A 21,896-nucleotide genomic window follows, 5' to 3' on the forward strand; every position below is an offset into this window, starting at 1 on the left:
TATTACAAAACACGCAGTAGCAACTTCAGCCCTATTTCGGGCATTTGAAAAGAGCCGATCTACAAGCTCACAATCCGTCACAATGCAACGCATTGTGAGCTTTAAGATCTGCTATTTTCAAAAGATTTTTTAGAAAACTTGTGAAATCAAACATTCTGCATGACGAGTACTTTTACTTTTGGTACATTAAGTAGCCTACATTTTGATGCCAACACTTTTGTACTAATTTTGAATTCCGGACTTTTACTTGTAACAGAGTATTTCTACATTGCAGTATTGATACTTTTACTTAAGTAAAAAATGTGAATACTTGTTCCACCACTGCTTTTAAGGCACGACATGGCCTGCATCATGGCTAAGTTGTCAACCCTTACCCCTTAGTTACAAGCCTGTGGTCGGTGGAGGGTGACCTTTGCCTTTGCTGTCAGGGTTCCTCGCCTCTAGAATGTCCTGCCTGAGGAAGTCAGGCTTGATAAATCAGTGTAATGTTTTATTTTTTTTACTGCACTTTATATTTTATATATGTTATCCTGTTCGCTTTTCTTCTGTTACTGATTTTATTTTATTGTAGGGTCCAGTATATGCCTTTGGAAAAATAAGGTCTTCCCAGCATGCATTGGGACACACACACACTGACATTTATTGTCTGTTATGATTATTGTTTGAACAAAAAATGTCATAGGTTTATGGAATGTAACATTTTGCATTTTGGGTATGAACACATGGTCGATGGGGGTGGTAGCACTGAGAGCTACTTCATAGGCAATATCTGTAAATACATTTTTTCAGTGTCCAGATTTGGTTTAAACAAGTTTCTCTTTAGCGTGGGTGTCTGTGTGTGTGTGTGTGTGTGTGTGTGTGTGTGTGTGTGTGTGTGTGTGTGTGTGTGTGTGTGTGTGTGTGTGTGTGTGTGTGTGTGTGTGTGTGTGTGTGTGTGTGTGTGTCTGTATTTCTCGTTCTTGATATTGCACCTGTAGGAATAGCTTGGTTATCCTCTTTGTCTCTGTCAAGTAAGTCTTTGTTTCATAAAAATGTACCGTTGTCATGTTATGAGCTACTTTCTGTCAAATGTTGTTTAATGCAATCAGATAGGACTTTTCTATTTCCTGAATGGGCTGTCAGGCAAGGGTATTGCAACTTATATGCAGATAGCATTTATTTTATAGTATCTAAGTTGCTTGCGGCTAATTACGTAGGCTATACATTTGCACGTGTGCAGTGCAAAAATCCTGATTTTAAAAGTGTGATTGTTACACTGTTGCAAATATATCCATATCATTTCAAGACTAGAATATAATTTTAGCAACCCAGATATATTAGATATAGGGCTACATTAGACTGTTTTCTACATGGTGCATAAGGTACACCATTTGCAATTAAAGTAGGCTACCATATATTTGAGTATATGTGTGCAGGTTTGACCCCTCCAAAAAAGAAAATGAAAAAATAAAAGAAAATGGAAACAAGCAAACACACGAGCTAAAGAGCTACACACTATTATAGGCTAGTCTTTGTGCACAAATGTGTTAAATAAAAGCAAAACTCAAGGCAGCTTGTGGTTACTGTATTGTGAGGCATTAATCATGAGGAAGTACCTATTTCTTTCTTTTTCTTTCACATTATCAGTGGTGGAAAAAGTCTGGTATTCAAAATTTACTCGAGTAAAAGTACAAAAGTATTTGCATTAAAATATACTAAAGTAACCTACTGAAAGTAAAAGTACTCCTTATGCAGAATGTCCTATTTTACAAGTTTCCAAATGTTAAAAAATGCTTTGAAAATAGCAGATCTTCAAGCTCACAACACTTTCCAAAAGTGACGCGTTGTGAGCTACAGTAGATCAGCTATTTTGAAATAGCCTAAGTATACATAGGGCTGAAGTGGTTAATGTATGTTTATTGTTTTGTAATAATACTAATAATAATAAAGTAACTAACTAGTAACTAAAAAAATACACTATTTTCCTCTGAGATGTAGCGGTAAAAGTAATTGGAAATACTCCAGTAAAGTAAGAAATACCTGAAAATTGTACTTAAGTACAGCTATTGAGACACCACTGCAAATGGGTTAAAGAAAAACAAAACTCAAGGCAGCATGTGGTTACTGTACTTTCGGTGTGAGGCATCATCATGAGGAAGTAAGCTACCTATTTAATTATTTCACATATTAATATTACAGTATCACATTGCATCACTCTGGCAGTCTGGCACAGCTAGGAGCAGCGGGCTGTGATTGGCAGTGGTGGAAAGCAACCAAGTACATGTACTCAAGTTCTGTACTTAAGTACAGAATAGACTTTATGCACAGCGGCCATTTTGGAAAGAAATTGGGACTCTTCCTTACTTCCTTCACAGGTGTTACCAATGACTCTAATGAAGGCTCTGTTCCATTTAGTGTAGCACAGTGGTTCTCAAACGTTTTAGTTTCAAGGACCCCCATAACTCTGAGAGCGCACAAATGGAACCAAATGGACCATTACGGGTCCATTTGGTTCCATTTGTACACTCTTAGAGTTACACACCCGTAAGGGGACTTTTGGAACCCCCTCAAGGAACCATGAGGGTCCCTGGACCACACTTTGAGACCCACTGGTGTAGCGGAGTGTTTCCAGTGAGCCCACATGCACAATAGCAGCACCCTGACTCTGTTTGACCAGAATGGAACAGAGCATTATCATTGGTAACACCCGTGAAGGAAGTAAGGAAGAGGCCCAATTTCAGTCCAATATGGCTGCTGTGCATAGAGCCTATTGATACTTTTACTATTACTTTTACAGTATTTTCAATTGTTTGTACTTTTTACTTCTACTCCACTACATCTCAGAGGCAAATATTACACTTATACTCCACTACAACTATTAGAAAACGTTAGTTACTAGTTCATTTATAGATTTTGGTTATTATTACAAAACATGCATTAACCACCACTGTATTAATATTACAGTATCACAGTCACACCACAGCTTCACTCTGGCTGTGGCAGTCTGACACGCAGAGGAGCGGCGGGCTGTGATTGGACGAGCGACCAGCTCACGTGATCGGGTGCAACAGGCTGGGAAAACCCTAGTTGTCACATGATGACCATCCATTCCCCAGCGTTGCCATGTCCGCTTATTATAAGCGACTTTGGGCTTGTTTTTCTGTAGAGTTGCTTGTATATATTGGTTAGTTGCGGCCGGGTTGTGGTTTTTTTTTCTTTCTTTTTTTCTACAGTCTAGTTGTTGCTTATTTGGGCTTGTTTCCTATTGTTGTTTAAACCATTGGTTCCCAAACATTTGCATGACAAGGACCCCCAAATGAATAGGTATTTGTCTGCGGACCCCATCTGAATATATTTTATGCCAGGGACCCCCCACACAAGATTTGTATTGTTAAAAAAAATCAGAAATATTCCAAATGTTATTCCAAGATTTTTTTTGAAAATAGCCATTATGTTTTAAGAGCTTTTCTTTTGGGCTTGTTTTCCTAGACCCAGTTGCTTGTTTCTGTCTCAAAACCTGGCAACACTGTTTATTCCCCTGCTTTACAATGCAAACCATCATCACAGTGTCAAACAAACTATGGCACAACGATCATGGCCAGTTCTTCTAATGGCTGAGGGCTTCTTTTATAGCTCTGCTTTTTTAGATGATCCTATAAACTGATCACTTTTGCTGAAGGTTTACCTTCAGTTTGAGTTTTTATACATATTTTTTATTTCGCTACAAAGTGAAGGAGGGGTTTTGCATGATCTTGCTGTCGAGGTAGGTCTTGTTTTTTTTTAAAATCTCATGATTAATAATACACACAGTGTTGATCAACACTGTCATGTCAGATTCATGACACAAATGTCGTGTAAAACGACTTTAAACCTGGCATCCCTGTGGGGCATGTCGTTATTGTCAGAAATAGTCGAGAATAGCACTCACAGATTTGTCCCGATGTGAGCTTGTAGATTTTCGAGCTTTTTTTTGCAATTTGCAGTGGTGGAAAGTAACTAAGTACATTTAAGTACAGTACTTAAGTACAGTTTTGAGGTCTTTTTACTTTACTGGAGTATTTCCAATTTTCAGTACTTTTACTTCTACTCCACTACATCTCAGAGGCAAATATTGTACTTTTACTCCACTACAATTATTTGAAAACTTTAGTTACTAGTTTTTTTGCAGATAGAAATGATTCCATTATAAAACATACATTAACCACTTTAGCCTTATTTTATACCTAGGCTATTTGAAAATAGCAGATCTACAAGCTCACAACTGTCGCATCGCAACGCGTTGTGAGCTTGTAGATCTGCTATTTTCAAACATTTAGTACTTTTACTTTTGGTACTTTAAGTACATTTTGATACCAATACTTTTGTACTTTTACTCAAGTGATTTTTTTATTCCTGACTTTTGCTTGTAACAGAGTACTTCTACATTGCAGTATTGATACTTTTACTTAAGTAAAATATCTGAGTACTTTTTCCACCACTGTTTATATTAGACAATAAACGAACCTAAACTCAACTCTATTGTTTGTTTTTGTCTCATGGTTTAGAAACTACAGCCCAAGCAGCAGGTGACATCATCTGACAACTAGGGCTGTCATGATTACAGATTTTAAGTTGACGATTCATTGTCATTCAAATAATTGTGATCAGCGATTTAATTGTGTTTCGTTGAAATCTGGAGCACATGAATACAAATTACATTTCTGTGTGGCTAAAAATAGCTGATCAACGCGTTGCAAGCTTGTAGATTCAGCTTTTTTCAATATTTGAAAATTTATTTTTTATCATGGAAAAGATTTTGACGATTACCTGAAACAATAGGCTCTATGCACAGCAGCCATATTGGACAGAAATTGGGCCCCTTCCTTGCTTCCAAGTTCCTTCACAGGTGTTACCAATGACACTAATAAAGGCTCTGTTCCATTTAGTGTAGCACAGTGGTTCTCAAACTTTTTAATTTCAAGGACCCCCATAACTCTGAGAGTGTACAAATTTGGTTCCATTTGTACACTCTCAGAGTTACACCCCCTCAAGGTACCGTGAGGGTCCCTGGACCACACTTTGAGACCCACTATAGTGTTTCCAGTGAGCCAACATTCACAATATCAGCACCCTGACTCTGTTTGACCAGAATGGAACAGAGCCTTCATTAGTATCATTGGTAACACCTGTGAAGGATGTAAGAAAGGGGCCCAATTTCCCAATATGGCTGCTGTGCATAGAGCCTATATTGCGATTAGATTATTATGTAATAATTGTGACAACCATCTGACAGCTTGTCGTTTTTGTTTTTGTATCGTCTGAAGATCGTCCACCACCACCACCAGTCGCCATCATGTCATTAGAACGGACTCCCCTGCTCCACTACCGCCTCTCCACCAGTGTCAATGAGTCGGCCGACCATCAGCACACCCCGTCCCGGCAGGCCACGTCGGAGCAACAGCCGGCCAGCGCCACCGCCGTGACGATGAGCCCCAGCAGGAGAGAAAAGAAAGGAGAGCAGAAAGGACCGCAGCAGCCCAAGCTGTCCACGTTCTTCGGGGTGGTGATCCCCACACTGCTGTCCATGTTCAGCGTGGTGGTGTTTCTGAGGATCGGTGAGTTGTTGGTGACTCATTATTATGTCTTCTATACCGGGGGGTGGGGGGTCCCGTCCGGTGACCCCCGGGGGGGTCCTTGAGGTGGTTCCAGGGGGCCCCTGGAAAAAATTGTCAAAATATAACATAAAAATCAGTTTAACCACTTTAAACCTATATACATCGGCTATTTGAAAATACAAGCTTGCAACGCATCGTATGGTGATGTGTTGTGAGCTTGTAGATCTGCTATTTTCAAGATAATCTTGACTTTTTCTTGTCTTGACATGAAAAGGTTTGAGAACCACTGTTCTTCTATACACAATACATTCCTCAGTATTAATTTAACCTCTTGAACCCCAGCGTCCAAGCGTTGGTCGTGATTTTGTCGCCATTTTCGGCGAAGAGATAAGGTGAAGAGGGAAAAAAAACAGCGAACATAGTATAGAGCCCTGGGAGACCACGCTCAAATGAGCAGGGTTACGTTGGTCATGTGACGGCCTAACGTGCCGCGCAACCGCTATTTTGAGCAGGAGCACGCGCACGCACATGCATAGACTTCAATCACACCTCAGGGAATGAGCCTAGATGCATGACGTGCGTGACGTCATTTAAAATAGAGTGCAACTGCTTCCAATGCAACACTGCAAATATGTAAGATGTAATTGGTTAAAAAGCTGCAATCTGTAACGTTTATGTCCTACCTGGGATTCAAACCCAGGTCTCCTACATGAGAGAGGCCATTTCTACCGCTCAGACAAGAGGCAATTCCCCGTTCGACCAGGGGAGATATTGCCCGTACAGAGCTTCAGGCTGCAGTACTACGTGTCAACCAGTAGGTGTCTAATTCTCGAGTAGGGAGACCGCCTCCAACCACTGCAGAAGACGTATTAGTTATTATATTGTATTAACCTTTTTATCTGCTATTCCTTTGAAAAATCTTGAAAATGTGTGCTAATCTTTAGTTTGAATATATATATGCTTTTTTAAAGCGAAAGTTTTTAACTCAAATCTTTGCTTCTGGGGATTTTACAAATGTCTTCTAAATCCTAACAGTTTTTTTTAAATCTTTTTTTTCTCTTTTACTTATGTTGCTATATTATCAATGGTTTTCTAACTTTTTTCTTGCCAAGGACCCCCAAAATAATGTATTTGTCTAATATATTATAATAATGATATTTTGTTCCAGGGACCACCATAAGCAAAGATTTGAGTTAAAACTGTATATAAAAGATTTGCACACATTTTCACGATTAAAAAAAATAAATAGCAGATCTGTTTAGCTTTTATATCTGCTATTTTTGAATAGCCAAAGAAATCTTAAAATGACACACATGCGTTCCCTTCCCGGCCTCAAAGGGTTAACATACTCTAACATACAGACTTGTTAAAATAGAATTCTCGTCATTACAACAAGTTCCCGATTGCAGCTTTAATTTAACTCTGAGAGTGTGCGGGTCCATTCCATTTGTTAAAGGAGTAGTTCACACAAAAAATGACTTATTTTCCATCAATTGCACACTCCATGAAGCCTTGAATCCATGGATTTATTTTAGTTTTTGTGGCATTCCTAAGCCAATAATTTGATTCCCGTCTCCTACCGGCTAATGTATCCGGTAGGAGACACAAAGTAGATTATTTGTGTCTCCTACCGGATACACACCCGGTCATCAAATTATTGGCTTAGGAATGCCACAAAAACAAAAATAAATCCATGAATTCAAGGCTTCATGGGGTGTGCAATTGATAGAAAATAAGTCATTTTTTGGGTGAACTCCTCCTTTAACATGTGTGTACACTCTCTGCGTTACAAATAGATAAATCAACACTGAGGATTTTACTGTGTAACTGCCCTCTACCTTCAAATGCTTATGCACTGTTAATGCACATTTCTACATGCCGGGCGCATCAGCCCTGTTGAAAAGGGATTGAAATACAATTTCAAAGTCTCCTGCAAGCTGCTACTACTACTACTACTATTGTTACTACTAGTAAAGTGAAACAGAACGTCTCTCTCTGACTGCTAAAGATGGATCCTCATTTCATTACAGAATAATGGTTGATTTGTGGAAGAACAGCAGCTTCCCTTAATTGTTTTGGAAGCGGTTTTGGTAGTGGTGAGACCAGTCGGGTAGATTTTACACTATGACGCTATAGTGGCATCATAGTGTGAAACAACAGGTTTTCTAAGCTCAACCCTCTCTAAAGTGAAAAGAAGACACCAAATGCATTAAACAGGCCCTTTGTACTGAAGATGTAATAGAGCCAGGCCGATATATCGATCGATATAGTGGTCATTATTTGACTTTTTTTTACGGGTCCATTTGGTTCCATTTGTACACTCTCAGAGTTACACACCCGTAAAGGGCCATTTGGGAGTGTTTCCAGTGAGCCAACATGCACAATATCAGCACCCTGACTCTGTTTGACCAGAATGGAACAGAGCCTTCATTAGTATCATTGTTAACACCTGTGAATGTCTTCATAATATGGCTGCTGTGAATAGAGCCTATTATGCAGCTGGTGTGTCCCGATTGTTTACCACTTTGAATCAGGTTTTCAGAAATATATAAAAAAATGCAGATCTACAAGCTCCCAACATGACGTGTTTTTTTTACCTTAATCAAATGTATGTTTTTCTAATTGATTAGAATTTGTTTTTACAATATATTAGTAAAAGCATCAGTGATCGGTGGGCTAGGACTCTCCAAAATCATGATTGGCGTCGGACCCAAAAATGTTGCATTGGTCGTGCTATTTTAGTTTTACTATACTACCTCTCTATTTCTGCTTTAGGTGGTACAGGTGTTAGATAAACTAAAAGGTTATGGGTGTGGTAGTACAGTCCAAGGGAACAAGGACAACTTTTATTGAGGGAGCAGGAATCAGATTTATTTCACAGCCTTGATATGAAATCCATGCATTTTTTGTTGTTGTCGAGGTCGCTGTAAGCAATTTTACAATTCAAGCCATGACCAGTGCTCCCCAGAAGAAAGGCTCCCTCTTTTCCCTCGGTAGCTCCAGTAATCGTGTTCACATGACGCTCCACTCGAGGTTGCATATCTAGGAGGCCATTAACTACTCAAAGAATCCATACAAGTAGCCTTTCACATGCAAAGTGTGGAGCCATTTAATTTCTCCTTCTCTTTCATGCTTTCTGCTGTCAGATTACGCGTGTGTACTGTTGTGGTAAGTTTTGTGATCGTTAGTGCCTGGTGTGTGTTTTTGTGTGTGTGTGTGTGTATTTCTCTGAGCTGTCTTGCTGCTGTTGCCTCCCCCCCCCCCCCATGTCTCGTGAGAGGTCAGCTGCTGTGGTGTGGACACACACACACACACACACACACACACACACACACACACACACACACACACACACACACACACACACACACACACACACACACACACACACACACACACACACGCACGCTACTTAGAACTGCAGGGAAGTGTTTTTAAACAACCAGTGACCGTTTGTAGACTATTCAGGAACTACATTTTGAAAATAAAAGTGGTTTTATTGGGGATGTGAAACTAAAAACTTTAACGTGAAACTTAAGAGGGTGTGTTAACTGTTAATGAGTGTGTAAATTACATTTACTGACCATTATACAATATAACGTTAAATTGGTCGCAGGCAGCTATCAGATTTTCAACGTTCAATTGCAGTATACTATGTTAAACAAAAATATGCAGTTATATGAAAACAGTTTTTGCACAGTTTGTGTCTATAATGGTTGTAAAGTGTAAGAGGTCTTTCACTGTTATGTGCTGCAAAAATAGGTTAAACATAGATCTCCAGTGTTCCCTGTAAATCCTCACAAGTAAGAGTTTAGATCAACATTCTTCCATGGCCAGGCTTCAAACATATTTGCCTGCTGTTAGATTAGAGTTGCTAGCATGTGACGAAGCGTGTTGGGCCCAACATTTCGTTACATTATCTACACACAGTGTTTATATGTTATTACTATGAATTAATATGACTGTAATGTACTTAAGAACTGTGTATGTTAGCTATGGGTCAATCCACGAAGAAACTTGCTATAAGGTTAAGTGCACTTTCTTTGCTTGTACTCTAAACTAGACTAAGTACTAAGTTTAAAAAAAAAGTACAAATATTTTAAGGGTTAAAAGCCAAGCCGAGACAGGTAATAAAACAAAATATAAAATATTGATAACTTGAAATCAAATGACACATTTCCAACACTAGCATGGTGACATTGAATGCTGTGATGGTTGACGTGTTGCATGTGAACAATTAGACCTCATCAGCTGCATGTTGACCTCCACTAAAATGAAGTGGTTTGATTCTACATTTATAACATTGTACTACTTACTCTACACAGCAGGGTTTCTCATACATAGGGTCACATTTTTTGGTCATATTTTGGGTCCCAATTTCATTGTCACTTATTTTATAGAAGAAGAGAGGATCACTGATTGGCTTGTAGGCTGCAACATAGCTGCTAGATAATTCCACCATGGAGTACCCTATCACTGTCATCTGGTAGAATGACATTTAAATAGCAGTTATAATTAATGGGTTTGTTGGGTCCATAATACTGTAATACCCGACCTAATGAAGTGCATTGGGTTAGTTGAATATCTCAGAACCAGTGGGACCTCAGAACATATATCACAGTTCCATTAGAGTTTGGGTCCATCATAAAAACATAATTAATAGTGGAACCATTTGGAACTCGGAATGAATTTCCTGGGTTCATTGGGGTTTGGAATCCTGGAAGCCCTCTAGGTTTGAATCCCTATTGCAGGCAGCTTTATTATATGGAATGTATTTTTTCTAATTACAGCCTTGCACATCAGTCTCTTTTTTTTTTGTTCCCCAATGATAAGAAATAAATAACATGTAAGAAACCATGTTTGTCCATGTTTGACATTGTGACTGGCATAATCTGACGTTGCAGAGCTCCACAGTTGAAGCTTTATGTTAAGCAGAGGTTGCTCGTGGTGTCAGCTCTGCCCGTCTTGCTACTCTAGCTGTGCTGATTGGTTATCCAGCCCTATATGGCACATTCACCAATCAGCACAAGCTTATTACCATCTCGGAATCATTTTTAACCACATGAACCGAGGCGTTGTAGAAATGTGGTGTTGATGGAAAAAAAGAGCAGACCTTGTATAGAGCCCTGGGGGATCCCGGTCAACTAAGTACATTGGGTTTAAGTGATTAACACTCCTTTTTACCCAGGACAAATAAAATCTGGGTATGTGATAATGATGTGGTTTATCATCATTTACAATTTGATGTTTGTTTGTATGTTGGTTTTATTGCTAATAGAAGGAACTGCATGTCATGTGTTACTACAGGACTATATTAAATGGGCTGCATTTCTATAGTGCCTTTGTCCAAAGCATTGCATTCACCACACACCAACAGCAAAGCCACTAGAATTCTCATATGTATGTTGTATCTTACAACTGAGAGGGCCTGCCCGTTGGTAACAAACAGCGCAGGAGACAAGGCCCGGTGTACTTATTTTTTAAACTGACATTTTATGTTTACAAGAAACCTTTTTTTTTAAGTGCTCTGAACAACTAAAAGGGCAAAACATTGCTACCACTTGACTAGAGGGTCTCTGGAGCCGATAACAGTAACACAGCTGAGTTGTGGAGGTAATATTTATGTGCTTTATTTAACTCTGTTAACTAAATATTGAGTGAATCCTACAAAGTGGGTAATATTGCCTATAGTGATACATTGGGAATAGGCTCTATGCACAGCAGCCATGTTATCACTTCTTTCACAGGTGTTACAATGATACTAATGAAGGCTCTGTTCCATTTAGTCTAGCACATTGGTTTCCACGACCCCCACAACTCTGAGAGTTACACAACATGCACAATATCAGCACCCTGACTCTGTTTGACCAGAATGGAACAGAGCCTTCATTAGTATCATTGGTAACACCTGTGAATGTCTTCATAATATGGCTGCTGTGAATAGAGCCTATTACAGCCAATGAGGTCTAGCAAGCTGTAGCACAGATATCTGATAATAAAACAAGTTTGCAAGCCCAAAGGTTGCAGTTCTTCTTGCCATTTTGTCTTAGAGATTTTATGACTCATGGTGTTGCCAGACTCTATTAGCTTCTTCAGTTTGTCCGTTACTCTTGTGGCTGTCATCAAGGACAAAGCCGGCAAGGTTGGAAGCCCGGATAATTATAGCCCAAATTAGCCACAGTAGCCAGTGTGGTGTCTAACCTCCTGGAAAGGATTTTGTTGGATTGTTCATGTGATTATACTGGTACCACAGACAACCGGTTTGGCTTCACGGCTAAGCATGGTACGGATTTGTGTATGTATGCCTTGAAAGAAGTATCTGAAATAAAACTCCTTTGCTAAATGGCTTTATTGATGCCTCTAACTAGGCTTTTGACAGAGTGAATCAACACTACTGTAGTTGTTTCTGATTGGAGCCAATGCTGTGCCTTAGGATCCTGGCATACTGCTATGCCAACCAGAGTATGCAGGTCAAATAGGGCAAGAGAGTTAACACTCCCTTTGGCTTTGGAAATGGAGTATGCCGGGGGGGGGGCTCTCAAACCCTCTGTCCACCAGTCCTCTTTAATGTGTACATGAATGATTTATCATCAGAAGTAAGAGGCTACAAAACTGGTTGTGATTGTTAACTCATTAATAAACCATCTTATACTGTACTAGAGTCTCGGGGGGCTACGCCCCTCTCGACCCCAGCCGCGCACGGGGCTCTAGGGCTGTGAGGGCGCGCTTATTTTGGGGTACCAAAATGGTGGGATAGAAAAAAAAGTAAAAAATAAATTGAAAAAAATTGAAAAAAAAGTTTATATTTATTTTTTACGTGGGGGTCCGCGGACCCCTTGGGAGTGTTGGGACCCCCGGGGACCCCCCTGGAACATGGCGGACCCCTTCGGCTGTGTTTTTGTTTTTCATGAACGTCCTTGCTTGTTTCTGTCGCTTGTTTTTGAAAACCTGGCATCCCGACTGGCATCCCGACTGACATCACTGACGTAGCCTTGGTATTTGTACTTCCGGGTTGCATAATGCTGACATCACTGTCGAATCCTTTGGTGTGATGAACCTACGCTGGTGTGTTTACCAGATGTAGCAGGACAACGCGCTGTAGTGTGCCCGTCGGCGTTTATTTTTGTGTTTGGGATGTACATGGCACGTGAAGGACGGACATATTGTGATCGAGACATGAGTGAAGTGAAAGTAACGGCCTGGGCGGAACAGAAGAGGTACGTAAGAAGGGGGGGGGGGGGGTTGAAGCGAAGGACCTGCTTGTGTGTTGTTGTGGAGATGCGCAGAGTTCAATGGCGGCCGCTCGTGTTGTTTCGGCTAAACCCGTCGGCGTTCGGTGGCGCGCACGGTACGAAACTGTTTCACCTTCCGTTTTGTCCGTAATGTGGTGAGTGGAATAAATTATGTTGCGAGGTGGAAACTGTGTAGTGAGCAATGAGAGGTGCCCTACGCCACCCGTAAATTCAGCGCGTCCGCCGTGGCTACTGTGTTGGCGAGATGTGGTGTGTCGGTGTTGTGTTTACTCGGATTACAGAGCTGTGGCTATAGCGTCAGCGGCGCGTGGAAGTCACTCCTCGATTATATAAGTAGATATGCCGGCGACAATCTGCCGATTATTTTCTCCCCAGCAGTGCTGGGTTTCAAAATCTACTGATTATGCTTTGATTAGGGGATATTAAACAAGAAGTGTGAGATAATGATAAAATGAGTGTTGTAATGGAGACAAACAAAAGTGGATAAGTCAACTTTCAGATTTTTATCTGTCAGGGAGAGTGCTATGTGTTTGTAATAGAACGCATAGCACTGGACATTCTGGTGCTTTATTAGAGATCTGTGGAAACCCATTTATGCCAGTGTGATTTAAAACAAAGTCATTATAATGAGAAACTAATGAATTATTTGGGATACTAACTCATTATTTTGAGACTTTCTCATATGTGATACTAAGTCATTATTTTGAGATACAATGAAGTTGAACTGAAGTGAACTGCCGTCCTGCAGTAACACAGTGTGTCTACTATTCACCACCGCCTACATACTGTTCCAGTAAAAGTTCCTTACTTCCTTTTTCCCCAATACAATGTACAATCATGACACTACCATTGTCAAGGCCAAAGTTCCTGCTTGACAATTGGTGAATGTGTACAAAGCATGGTTTACTGTGATCGCCCTCTCTCTGTCTATCTGTCTCTGTCTGTCCCTCTCCCTACTCTGTCTCTCTTTCTCTATCTGTGCCTCTCTCTCTGTCCATGTTTCTCTCTGCCCCCCTCTCTCTTTAACGGCATTTAAACATGGTACAGCAGAACTCCACACTGTCGTCTAATTGTGTGTGTGTGTGTGTGTGTGTGTGTGTGTGTGTGTGTGTGTGTGTGTGTGTAGGTTTCGTGGTGGGAAACTGTGGCCTGTACCAGGCAGTAGCCATGTTCTTGGTTGCCTACTTCATCATCAGTATGACGGTTCTGTCTGTCTGCGCCATCTCAACCAACGGAGCCCTGGATGCTGGAGGAGCCTACTGTATCCACAAGCAAACATGTGCACGCACACGCACCCACACCCACACACACGTGTTAGGCATGCATCCAACACACACACACACGCACGCGCGCGCGTAGAGCGGCTATTTTCGTCTATTCTCCTGGGGGACCCTGGACCCTTCAGCGTTAAGCTACCCACAAATTGCAGCTACACTGTACCTAAAAATAAGTATAATATAGAGGTATAGATCTCAAAACAAATATCAAATATACTTAAAGTGTGTAATACAGAGAGTTCCTTAGTCTCTCATGTCCAAAACAATCATATCAAGTTGCAGCAGATATCAAATATGCACACGTCCACACACACGCTTCACTGACCTTATACTGTAGATACGCACTTAATATTTCTTTCTTTATTTGTGTTATTAATACTAGACCATACCCGGTCGACGCATCCGTGGGGGGATATGCGCACATGATCTGGCAACCCGGGAGGCGACATTCTTTCACACATAAACGCTAATAAGAAGCTGAGATTTGATGAAATTGAAAAACGGGCTTCACAGTTAAGTTCAGATGGTAATGGTCAATGGCTGTGTGCAAAATCAGAGCAATTGCTCCAGCCACTGAGGAGAACCGGCAGACAGCTTCACCACTACAGAGGTTACTAGAATTATAGTAGGATGAGTCGAAATGCATGGGGCACATTGTTTACCTGTCTAGCAAAGCACAAGTCTTTAAGATAGCAGTCGTTTGACTCCTAGGAACCATCCTGGCACTGAGCTGACCATAATTAATGTCAACCATTCGATCGTTATAAAGTGTTGGCCACATTTTCGCGGCACTACAGTACATTACACATTTCCGACATTTTATGGCCTTTTTAAACATGTATTGTGTCACTCTACTTTATTTTATCTTCTACATAGTGTATTGGGATACTTGTTGTTATGCATTGTGAATAAACTCTTCACACACGTCATGCCCTCACCTTGTATCACACTTGACACCAAAAAAAGTCTCCTACACATTTTGATAGCAGCTTGCTGGCACACACAGGGGGTTGACACTAACGGCTGCCCGACTGCTCCTGGAAAGTAAATCAAATGTTCGGGCAGGCGGGGTTTGCTTTCAGTTTGCCCGACGGGCAAGTGACTCTGAGACCTTAGTGTCAACCCCTGTGACATGCACACTCTTAAGGGTCAACCCCTGTGACATGCACACTCTTAAGGGTCAACCCCTGTGACATGCACACTCTTAAGGGTCAACCCCTGTGACATGCACACTCAGTCCACACCGATGCAACTCCTTGCAACTTCTTGCAACATGCAACTACTTGTGTTGCAACTACTTGCATGGAGTTGCATTGGTGTGGACTGGCCTTGAAACTGCTTTGTTACAAGGAGTTGCGACTAGTTGCATTGGTGCGGTCTGGCCATTACACACACCCATGTGTGTGTGCACACAGCTTACACACAAATCAAAAACACACAAACCAAGAAGTCCAGCCTGTTGTCAGCCTTTAATCCCTGCCTAGATATGATCAGTCGAGCTTTGGGCCCAGAATTTGGCGGCAGCATCGGCATCATGTTCTTCCTGGCCAACGTGTGTGGCAGTGCCCTCTATGTTCTGGGTCTGGTAGAGGCTGTGATTGCCACCTTTGGAATACCTGCAGGTAAGACCCCTCCAACAACGCACTGCCATTGTATACCAACACCCATGTTTTTGTTTTAGAGCTGTATACAGTACGTTAGCTTGTTCTTAATTGATCACATGTCATCGTGGTCTTGGTACCATCTTAGAGAAGGGACTGATGGGACCAAGTGACATGTTTTTGCGTTGTTTATTTCTCCATTTTCTTTATTAGTTGCCCGATTTTTGGGGCCGATCCCGAATAATCAATTAAATCGATTAGTTTGATTAACTATTGCACCCCTTAACCCATTGAGACCTGAAGCCGATTCTACATGTCTCCTAAATCTCAGTTTTAAACGTATGTTTCTATATCAGTGGTGCTCAATCTTTTTCATGTCAAGGACCCCCAAAATGATATGTATTTGGCCGCGGACCCCCATCAAAATATTTTGTTCCAGGGACCCCCAGAAGCAAAGATTTGAGTTAAAAATGTTCGCTTTAAAAGTATTTATATTCAAAGATTTGCACACATTTTCACGATTTTTCAAAAATAGCAGTGCCGCGCTACGAGCTTGTATATCTGCTATTTTTGAATAGCCCAAAGTGTAAAATAATGCTTTTTAGCTCAAATCAAAAAATGACACAGTTCCAGGTCTTAATGGGTTAATGTTGCTATTTCCCCGCCTCCTTGGCTAGACGGTGCGTCCTCCCAGCTCCACGTGCTTCCCTCAGGCTACTGGTGGTCCCTGCTCTACGCCACCGCGGTGGGTCTGGTGTGCCTGCTGGTGTGCCTGGTGGGCGCAGACATCTACGCCAAGGCCTCCTTCCTCATCTTCCTGGTGGTCATGTTCGTCCTGGGCACCATTTTCATCAGCTTCTTCGCGGTGCGCCCGCATATCATCACCCTACCTGTTACCGATACACCGGTGCCGAATGGCACCATCAGACCCGCGACCACTGCCAACTTTACTGGCTTCAAGATCGACACGCTGTTGGGGAACCTCAGAGGTAAGACACCGCGGCTGATTCCTTGAAGTAACCAGAACTGTGAACTGAGATGGGGCTGGGCATTGGGAGAAAGGGCCAAAGACATTGATGTGGGGCTTGTTGTGGGCTGGACAGGGCCTGGCAGGCTAGACTGTGAAATGGGATACTGGGCTTGAGAAGGGGCTGGCCCCTGCGTAGTGTGGGCTTGGGATGGGCTGGAACTCGGGTGACAGTTGGGCTATGACTGGAATAGGATTGATGGGGATGAAAATGAATGAATGAAGAAAAAAAGAACAAGTCTACAGGGTCACCAAATTCATACTCCGGGTGGCATCAATGCTCGGCAAGTTTCATGGCAATACAACTAGTCGTTTTTAAGATATATGGTTTGGGATGGAGAGACAGACCGACATTGCCATCTTTAACATTATTCGTATGAAATTAAGTCTAATTAAGTGATAATGATCTTACATGTGAGTGCATTTTTGTAATGCAATTTTACCAGATGACACACACACACACACACACACACACCAGCTCTGGTGTTGATTTTCTGTGACGTGGAACAATGTTTCTCTGCATTGTCAGTGAACTCACTTTATTGTCAGGTATGAGGTTCATGCAACATTGGGTAACATTGGACTGTAATTAAACCCATTGGAATTACCTTCAGCATTTTATTGACATAGCAGTATAACACACCCTTGACTGACCTTTTGGATTTATACCCAACCACATTATTGTCACATGATATCCGAAAGACCAGCCGTGGATAATTGACGACAACAAAATGATGAAAAACAAACTTATTTTACAGTCTTTAACTTCTATTCACTGTCACAGCTGAATTTGTAGGAAATGCACCTATTGTTGCTAGGAGACGTGAAAGCCCTTAACATCCGGTCCGCTGTTTACACCTCTAGGAAAGGGTCGGTTAAAAGAACATCGAAAACAACCTGAGTGATAATAATTAATAAAACAACTTAGAGCAGGTGTCTTCAACAGGGGGTCCGGGACCCCTAGGGGGTCCTCAAAGTTACTACAGGGGGTCCGCCAAATCTTTGTGTGAAAATATTTTTTTATTTTACCTTAACCACTTGAACCCTAGTATCCCTTTTCTGAGGAGAACTTTAGCCAATTTTTTTTTGGCAAAGAGGTGTTTGGTGTAGAGGGAAAAAAGAGCAGACCAAGTAAACAAAAAAGTTGAATCTGAAACACAATTTTATACAATATAGAGGGGGTCCCTGCTTCGTCTCTCTCTCAGCTAGGGGGTCCTTGGCCTGAAAACGTTGAAGACCCCGGACACTTATTTATAAGCTAGCTAGCAAACTCACAGCTGTTTGTCTGATATGCTGTGCTGGTTTCCTTCCAGGGTTACTTAGGGTTACAAAACTTGAGTTTCACAAAGTTTCAGGACAACAGTGTTGCTGTTGAGTCTGAAAGCATCCTACCTGCCATGTACCCGCTTTACAAAAGCATCCATTGATTAAATTGTACTCGTAAGGTACTGTGGATAAGTTGAGCACCTGCTCAAGAGATGCATCTATTGATTGATTTGTACTTTAAGACACTGTGTGGATAAGATGGCACCTTCTTTATATGGATCTATTGACGCCACTTTAAGACCCATTAAGACCTGGAACGCATCTGTGTCACAAATGTCTTTGGCTATTCAAAAATAGCAGATATACAAGATATACGAGCTTGTAGATCTGCTATTTTTGAAAAATCGTGATTTTTTTTTTTGATATTCAAAAAACTGTTAGGATTTTAGAAAACATTTTTAAGAATCGCCTCAGGTCTTAAAGGAGAATTTTGGACTAAAGTTTTCTTACCTTTTCTATGATGTTATGAGATCTGGGGATGAATGGTACAGTAGAACAATGTCATAAATCCATCCCTGGTCCGCCACAGCTTAAAACGTGCGCGGATAAAAAAAAAGAAAGAAACAGAAGTCTCGCTAGACGAGATTGAAATCTCGAGATTTTTTTTTTCTTTTTTGGTTGCATAGTGTTCTGTCACTATGAACGTCAGATCTCACACACAAAAAAAAAAAAGCTATTAAAATATGTGATCTAACCTAAGGCCTATCCGCGCACGTTTTAAGCTGTGGCGGACCAGGGATGGAGTTATGAAAATGTTCTACTGTACCATTCATCCTAAGATATCATAACATCATAGAAAAGGTAAGAAAACTTTAGTCCAAAATTCTCCTTTAATGGGTTAATCCCTATACTTTGTTGCCCAGGATCCTCCAGGGCTCTATACTCGGTGTGCACCGTTTTCTCGCTACGCTAAATCTCTGCTAAAATAACCAATCTATGCCGTAAGCAAACAATGCATCGCGTAGCGACACGTGAGCTTGTAAGTCTCGCTTGTAAGTAATGTGAGGTACCTGTTCTCTGTTCCCACAGCCGACTACACTGTTGATTACACGACGGAAACGATGATGACCTTTGCGACGGTTTTCGCCGTCATGTTTAACGGTTGCACAGGCATCATGGCTGGGTCCAACATGTCAGGTAAGTGGATGTGTGATGGTTGTCTGTGGGTTTGTAGCGGAGGGAATGGGTGTAGTGGGGTAGGTGAAGAACCAAAGGTAGTATGTTCATTGTGTGTGTGTGTGTGTGTGTGTGTGTGTGTGTGTGTGTGTGTGTGTGTGCGTGTGCGTGTGTGTGCGTGTGCGTGCGCCACCAGGCGACCTAAAGAACCCCAGCTACTCCATCCCGCGTGGCACCATCACTGCCGTCATCTTCACCTTCATCATCTACAACCTGCTCAGCCTGCTGGTGGCCTGCTCCTGTGACCGGTGTGTAACACACACACACACACACACACACACACACACACACACACACACACACACACACACACACACACACACACACACACTGACTTCGCTCATTCTCATAGTGTGACAATGTGACAACAGTCCACCAGCCAAAAAAAAACAACCTAAAATAAAAAGCATCAGCAAACAGAAAAGTCTTAAAGGGACTACACCATGAATTTAAAAAAAAAAAAAATATTTGATATCATATTGTTTATGTCCCTCAAACGTTTTTCAAAAGGTTTGAGCCTAAATCAAGCCTCAGATATACTCATTCCAACTAACTTCTCTCTGGCTTATAAAGCACTTTCACCTGCAATACCACATTGTCCTGTTTGGCACGGGGCGCTATTGATCCAGTTTGTTTGCATGTTATCTCCTGGTTCTGTGTGGAAAAAGTAAAAAAATAAATAAGAAAAAAAAGATTTTTTTTTTTTTTTTTTGTTGGAACTGAAAAACTTGCTAGTGACATAAATTTGGTGACATCACCAAATTTACCAAATCAGTTTGGCCTGTTTTTAGACCAATTTACAGAAAACCCCAGATTTGCTGTGAAAGCCTGAGTGTTCAAACTGGGGTATTTTTGAGGATAGAAGAGAGGTAGGGGAGACCAAAAACACACAAAAAAGAAGAAAAAGTTAAAATTCATGATGTAGTCCCTTTAAGTTTGAGTTAAAATAACAGAGTTGGAGCAGACCTGCAGTTTTTCTGGGGATCTTGTTTCAGATATGTGGTGCATAAAAAACTGAACGCTGCTTCTCCACTGTTCAGACAGCAGACCTGTCCATGTCCCAGACAACCTGAGAGGTCACTCTGGATGGTTTGTGTCGTGATCTAACGGAAATGTATTTTTGGTCCTAAACCATTCAATGCTTTATAAACCAACAGTAGTATTTTGAAATCAATTCTTTGACAGACAGGGAGCCAGTGTATTTAAGATCTAAGAACTGGGGTGATATGATCCACTCTCCTGCGATTAGTGAGGATTTGGAAGATAAAGTGTGAGTGTCCACACAGTTGGTGCCAGGTAGGATTCTCTCTCTCTCTCTCTCTCGCTCGCTCGTCCAGTGTCAGTGTGTGCAGTATTGATGTGGCTTTAAAGCAAGTGTTGCCAGGTTGCTAAACCGACATGAGGGGGCAATAAAGGGGGCACTGGAGATCAATACAGTCATAATTTATCCTGTAGTGCTGTTTTGCCTGCCTCTGTTTGACACACACACACACACACACACACACACACACACACACACACAGAGTTATAGGAGAAAGGGTCAAGGAGGATGAGGAGCTAAACTGAAGTGTGAAAGTCGTGATTTGATTTGAGACCTGGAGAAGAGAGGAGACTGAAAAGATAAATTATGTGACTGTAGATGAAAGATTGACTCCACCGTGCTGTGCCTCCTTTAATGTAATCCTTTCTTTCTTGTCTTTTCTCTCTCTCTCTCTTTCTCTGTCCCTCTGCCCCCCTCCTAAAGTATTTGCCTCCCCCCCCCATCTATAATTGACCTCCATGTGAGAAACAGAGCTACTGGGATCATTGATTAGAAATGGAACACAACATGTACTAATGGAATCCACCCAGTGAGCTGCGTGCCTCCACTCACATGAGCCGGCAGTCAGTGAGGCCGTGGTGCCGGAGCGTCACATGACCTGTGCAATCATATGACGTGAGGGGGGGGGGCTCACAAATAGACTGTTGAAAATCTTAACTGGATTCATTTATTAATCTTCTTATCTTGTTATTATCGGCTCGTGCTTCGCATGGTGTGTGTAGAGAGAGAGAGAGAGAGAGAGAGAGAGAGCAAGAGCCTTGACTCACATCATGTGAGGGATTTTACAACTTGGAATGGTCAAATGAGAAGGGGGACAGTTGGGGGGGGGGGGGGGGGGGGTTGTTCACAGTAAGTGAAGGGGGGGAGGGGGTTGTTCACAGTAAGTGAAGGGAGCGAGAAAAGAGTATGAGCAAGCAAAGTAACCGAAATCTCGGGCATCCATTTTGCTGAGGAAACCGTGCATGAATTACTGGTTTGTACTTCAGTGTGTAGCCAGTAGCCTTTTGTTTTTTTATGTTCTGCAAATGATTTCCCATCTGGTTTAACTGTTTCCACTAAACACGCATCATTTCTTGTACAGGATTTAAAGTCTGCTTTTTTGACGAGTAGGATTTCAGGACAAAGCAGGAAAAATATCATATCTTATATTTTGTTTGCTACGTGACATGAGGTGAAGTCTTATTGATGTTGACCTGTATTTGGTTGATAAGCAGAAGGAAAACACACGTTTGTATTGTGTGTTACTGTGTGCAGAGGGCTTGTGTGTTGTTGATAGCATTGCTGTGAAGGCGTGGGGAAAATGTTGTTTCCAAGAAAATACCATATCTACGAATTGTTTTCT

The 21,896-nt window shown here is 41.5% G+C and overlaps 1 protein-coding gene across 2 annotated transcripts in view; it reads left to right on the forward strand.

Moving 5' to 3' along the window:
* Positions 1 to 3,560: 3,560 nt before the first annotated feature.
* LOC311050743 (solute carrier family 12 member 9) overlaps positions 3,561 to 21,896 on the forward strand; it is a 58,833-nt gene continuing 40,497 nt past the window's right edge. The window contains exons 1-7 of one of the 2 annotated variants that reach the window (XM_084064880.1): positions 3,561 to 3,751; positions 5,283 to 5,573; positions 13,953 to 14,087; positions 15,588 to 15,725; positions 16,382 to 16,693; positions 19,087 to 19,194; positions 19,370 to 19,481. In XM_084064880.1, the coding sequence (XP_083921006.1) occupies positions 5,312 to 5,573; positions 13,953 to 14,087; positions 15,588 to 15,725; positions 16,382 to 16,693; positions 19,087 to 19,194; positions 19,370 to 19,481 (1,067 nt within the window). In that variant the 5' untranslated portion in view covers positions 3,561 to 3,751; positions 5,283 to 5,311. The remainder of the gene's footprint in view (positions 3,752 to 5,282; positions 5,574 to 13,952; positions 14,088 to 15,587; positions 15,726 to 16,381; positions 16,694 to 19,086; positions 19,195 to 19,369; positions 19,482 to 21,896) is intronic. The other variant, XM_084064881.1, reaches the window with a different exon arrangement.

Source organism: Gymnoscopelus microlampas (assembly GCF_963454915.1).
Source record: "Gymnoscopelus microlampas genome assembly, chromosome: 8".
Classification (NCBI taxonomy): Eukaryota; Metazoa; Chordata; class Actinopteri; order Myctophiformes; family Myctophidae; genus Gymnoscopelus; species Gymnoscopelus microlampas.